The sequence below is a fragment of the Colobus angolensis genome, unplaced genomic scaffold (assembly GCF_000951035.1).
Source record: "Colobus angolensis palliatus isolate OR3802 unplaced genomic scaffold, Cang.pa_1.0 Scaffold4, whole genome shotgun sequence".
Taxonomy (NCBI): domain Eukaryota; kingdom Metazoa; phylum Chordata; class Mammalia; order Primates; family Cercopithecidae; genus Colobus; species Colobus angolensis.
Window position 1 is genome coordinate 2,702,785 of NW_012117376.1, and position 5,497 is coordinate 2,708,281.

The following is a 5,497-nucleotide window of genomic DNA, read 5'->3' on the forward strand; positions in this document are numbered from 1 at the left end:
GTCTCGAACTCCTGGGCTCAAGCAGTCTGCCCTGCTTGGCCTCCCAAAGTGCTGGAATTACAGGTGTGAGCCACTGAGCCAGCTAGAATTTCCTCCTTTTTAAAGTTGAATGCTATTTTGTTGTATATATGTGCCACATTGTGTTTACCCATTTATTTGTTGACAGACGTTTGGGCACACTGTTAAAATTCAGTTTGTTTCTGGTCCATCTCCAACTGGGTTTGATACTGTTTCTTTTGGTACATTGACTTTACCCTAAAGCATTCTTGTAGTCTTAATGGTGCTTCAGTTGCTCATTTGGAGTGCTTTCTCATTTAGAAATGAAGCTCAAGAAGAGATCTATAAAAAGGGACAGTCCAAAAGAATATGGGGTGAGCTCTACAAGGTAAGACTCCTAAATTCCCTCCCATTGAGTGGTTCCTTTGGCTTTCATGGTTTTGTAGACGAAAACTAATTTTGATATATTGAAGCTCTGTTGCCCAGAGTACAGGCACCACTGCCTGTTCCATCCTCTTCCTCCTACAAAGAAACTCGGAAGACATACTAGCATTGATCTAGGGAACTGCATTGTTTAAAGTACTTGTATAAGAGTAACAGCTATCTTTTATTATACATGCGTATATTTATTACCTGTCAGTATTTTTTAAGATTTCCGCCAAAGTGATATTCCTGTTTAGATTTATCATGCCTAGTTAAAGTCATATGCAACATTTTAAGTTATTTAGTCCACCCCTCTCCTTTTATAGATGAGGACTCCTGTCTAGAAAGGTTTAATGCTGTACCTAGCTCAACTAGCTTGTTAGTGAAGGAGGCTTTGTGTGTCTTGATTTCTGATCCACTGCTCTTTAACTGGCAGAGGTTTATGTCCATGCACTAATAATAACAACCTTTAGAAGAAACATTTTCAAGCATAATCACGTAATTAAATAGTAACATAATAGGAAACTAGTACCGTGAAGGCAAGCTAAACTTTTCAGTTTTTTGTGAAATACACAAAACCTATAATATTACAAACTTAAAGATTATATTACAAACTTAAAGGAGTCTAAGAAGTAATCCATAGTAGTTCAGTAATCCACGGTAGTTAGGAAATAAGTTGAGTTTCATCTAAGCTAGTTTTCCTGTTTTAAATTCAGCAGGTTTCAAAAACCACAGGATGAAAAACCTTTTGAATTCTGATCACTGGGCCTTGAGATTAACTACAACCAACGCTGCCCAGAGACTGTTTTGAAGTTGTCTCTAAATGTTACTATTTTATTTTCCCCAGACTCCCTTAAATGTCATCCCTCTTTTATTTGTACTGTAGCAAACCATTTTTGTCTCTCTGAATTTTCAGGTGATAGATTCATCAGATGTTGTAGTTCAAGTTCTTGATGCTAGAGATCCAATGGGCACTCGTTCCCCTCACATTGAAACTTACCTGAAGAAGGAAAAACCTTGGAAACACCTCATTTTTGTACTTAACAAATGTGACCTTGTTCCAACTTGGGCAACAGTAAGTACAACTACTAAACCAGAATAGACTATTAAGACATCTGTCAATAAGTCAGTTGTGGGGTTTTTAGGCTAAAGTGTTGCACTGCTGAGATTGTAGTAATGGGAGTGCTCTCGCTGGAAACACGAAAGTGTGCTCATTGATGGTGGGCGGAGGCACCAGGAGACAGCTGCTGAGGCCACTGCCTGCTTCACATTATGCTCCATTAATTGCATTTAGTAACAATGAAGACATCTTTTGGAATATTGTTTTGTATTTATAAGACAAGACAAAGCATTAACCATTATACTTGGAAAAACCATTTTGAAGAATTATGGCTAACATTTTCCTTAGACAACATTATATTTGAAACAGTTCTGTAATTCAAGCTCTGATTCTTCCACATAATGTAAATAAATGAACTGCAGTTTACCAGCATGTTTTCATCTCTCCCTCTAGAAACGGTGGGTTGCTGTCCTCTCCCAGGATTATCCGACACTTGCTTTCCATGCAAGCCTTACTAACCCATTTGGCAAGGGAGCATTCATTCAACTTCTGCGGCAGTTTGGAAAGGTATTGAGCCCTGATCTGTTTCTCCTGGAGTTGCGTAGCTGTGAGTTGGTGTAAGAATCTGTCTTGCCATGGCATAGCAGAAAGTTACCAATTTCTTAGCTGGACGTGGTTGCGCAGGTCTGTAGTCCTAGCTGCTCAGGACGCTGAGGCAGGAGGATCGCTGGAGCCCAGGAGATCAAGGCTACAGTGACCTATGATGGCACCACTGCACTCCAGCCTGGGTGACAGCAAAACCCTACCTCTAAAAAAAAAAAGATGTGGCTAGGCGTGGCGGCTCACACCTGTAATCCCAGCACTTTGGGAGGCCAAGGCAGGCAGATCACAAGGTCAAGAGTTTGAGACCAGCCTGGCCAATATGGTGAAACCCCATCTCTACTAAAAATACAAAAATTAGTCAGGCGTGATGGCACACGCCTGTAGTCCCAGCTACTCGGGAGGCTGAGGCAGGAGAATCGCTTGAACCTGGAAGGCAGAGGTTGCAGTGAGCTGAGATTGTGCCACTGCACCCCAGCCTGGGCGACAGAGCGAGACTCCATCTCAAAGAAAAAAAAAAGAAGATGTAAAACTTCCAGAGATGTAAAAACTCACAGAGCATCAGGATTATAAGAGATTCTGAAGTGTTTTCTTGCTCAGCCTTTGCCCCCATCCATGACCAGTGTTGCTTCCATTTCTGCCACAGCCCTGGCTCCTGACGTTTCACGCTCTGCTGGGCTTTCCAGGCCTGCTGTGCCTCCTCTGCCCATGGAGCCCATTCAGCTTCTGTCTCCTCTGGTTGGAGAGGGCCCTGCCAAAATTCAAGCTTCAGATCCCTGGTCAGATGTCAGCTCCTGAGGGAAGCCCTGGAACCAGACTACCCTGTCAAATGTTCTTAAAGCTTCGTGCTCTGTACCTGTCATTTTGAATTTGTATATTTAGTTAATTCTGCCTGGCTTCTAACAAAAGACACATGTCTGCTGTCCCACCCTTCCCCACTGTACAGAAGCAAATGCTTCCAATAATTAGCTGTTCTGTTATTTTCCTCCATATTTTTAGTGCATGCTTAGGATTTTTTCTTGATCTGTGCCCACTCCCCCACCCCCAGTTTAAGATGCTTATTAATTTCCTACTATGGAAAATGAGGATTTGCTTTCTTATAGCCATCCTCCCTCTGTATGTACTTCCCCCTGTATTGTTAGATGCCAGTTGTTGGGTTACAGTATTATTCATTCAGTGTTGGTTGGTGGTAGTGGTGGTGGTTGTTTTAATTTGGAAAGGAGAGCTTTATTTCTCAGAAAGGGTTGCAGCCTGCAGGGTGGCCACTCTTAACAGGCTGGGAAGAGTAGCCTCGGCCATTCAGCCTTTACACTGTCGTGACTGTAACATATTAGTCACAGCTGATCCACATGATGTGCTATGAGTATAATTCCTTTCTGATCGAAGCTTTTATTTTCACTACTGTTACTTTGCTGTGTTCTATTTGCATCTGTCACTATCATATTACCAAATTCTCTGATACAGTAGGAACTCTCAGCACTTCCAGGCAGCACAGGTAGTTCCCTTCGGTGGCCAGCACTCCGTCCTCTGCAGGGCTGGCCACTCTCCAGGCTGCTGCAGCGTTGTCTTTCTGGGATTTCCTTTCACTGTCATCCAGAGAATTCCCATGGCTGTTTTCCTGTATGGGAACTCTTGTTCATAGGACCTCTTTTCTTCTTTTGTGTTCTACTCCTTCCTTTCCATGGGACATATCTTCCAAAAGTTTCCTTAGAAGGAATACTTGGAAAGAACATTTTTTGAGATACGCCTTGCATTCTGAGAATATATTAACGTCTTTATTCTACACTTTATGCTGTTTTTCGTCAGAATACTGAAGTTACCACTACACTGTCTTCTGACTTCTGAGGAATCTGAGGCCATTCTGACCCCTCATACTTTGTGTGGCTGTGATGTCTCTTTTTGAGACAGGGTCTTGCTTTGTCACCCAGGCTAAAGTGCGGTGGCGCAACCTCAAACTCCTAGGCCCAAGCGATCCTCCTGCCTCGTTTTGGCCTCCTGAAGTGCTGGGATTACAGGTGTATGCCACCACGTCCAGCCGATCTTTTCTTATTCTAAAATTTAAAATTCCTCTTCTTCTAAAATTTCACAGTGATGTGTCTTGAAGTGGGCCTTTTATTGCTTAGTGAGCTCGGCATTTGATGAGACTTTAGTCTGATACTGTCTTACATTATTTCTTTGAAATTTCCTTTCCTCCCTCAGTTGTCTGTATTCTTGCTCAGAAATTTGCTTTTACCTCCTGGTTTAATATTTAAATTATATTTTCTTTTTTTTTTTTTGATACGGAGTCTCACTCTGTCACCAGGCTAGAGTGCAGTGGCGTGATCTTGGCTCACTACAACCTCCGCCTCCCGGGTTCAAGCGATTCTCCTGCCTCAGCCTCCCGAGTAGCTGGGACTACAGATGCACGCCACAACGCCCAGCTAATTTTCGTATTTTTAGTAGAGATGGGGTGTCACCATGTTGGCCAGGATGGTCTTGATCTCTTGACCTCGTGATCCGCCTGCCTAAACCTCCCAAAGTGCTGGGATTACAGGCGTGAGCCACCACACCCAGCCTATATTTTCTTTCTTTTGGTACATATATGACATTTTCTTCTATTTTCTGGGTACTTTCCTTGTTTTCTTGAGACGAGTTTTGCTCTTGTTGCCCAGGCTAGAGTGCAATGGCACGATCTTGGCTTGCTGCAACCTCCACCTCCCAGGTTCAAGCAATTCTCCTACCTCAGCCTCCCGAGTAGCTGGGGTTACAGGCGTACACCACCACACTTGGCTAATTTTGTATCTTTAGTAGAGATGGGGTGTCTCCATGTTGGTCAAGCTGGTCTCAAACTCCCGACCTCAGGTGATCTGCCTGCCTTGACCTCCCAAATTGCTGGAAATACAGGCGTGAGCCACCGCGTCTGGCCACTTTCCTTGTTTTGATCATCCAGCTGCCCTATCACAAAATTTATTTTGCCAATCACTTTTAATTTTTAATTTCTGAGAGCTCTTGTTGAAATCTGATTTGCTCTGCCTCCTTTTACATCTTATTTCACAGTCACAGTGTCTTCTCTTTCTCCAAGAACATTAATGATGTTTTGAAATTTTCCTGTCTACATTGATTCTGTTACCTCCAAATTTTTGTTTGTTTTTTGTCTTTTCTGCTAGAGTCACGCTTAAAAATTTTTTCTTTTACTTTAAAAATTTTTTTGAGACAGGGTCTTATTCTGTCTTAACCCAGGCTGAAGTGCAGTAGTGCAATCATGGCTCACTGCATCCTCGACCCCCAAGTAGAGTTACATTTAAATGTTTATTCTTGATTCTCTATGTTTAAGAGTAAGGCATTAGGGCCGGGCGCGGTGGCTCAAGCCTGTAATCCCAGCACTTTGGGAGGCCGAGACGGGTGGATCACGAGGTCAGGAGATCGAGACCATCCTGA

At 43.0% G+C, this 5,497-nt stretch overlaps 1 protein-coding gene across 1 annotated transcript in view; it reads left to right on the forward strand.

Annotated features, from left to right (window-relative positions):
• The window catches only part of GNL2 (guanine nucleotide binding protein-like 2 (nucleolar)), a 29,619-nt gene that overhangs the window by 12,082 nt on the left and 12,040 nt on the right, over positions 1 to 5,497 (forward strand). Inside the window, 3 exon segments of the mRNA XM_011955290.1 lie at positions 319 to 385; positions 1,337 to 1,495; positions 1,934 to 2,047. Coding sequence (XP_011810680.1) covers positions 319 to 385; positions 1,337 to 1,495; positions 1,934 to 2,047 — 340 coding nt within the window.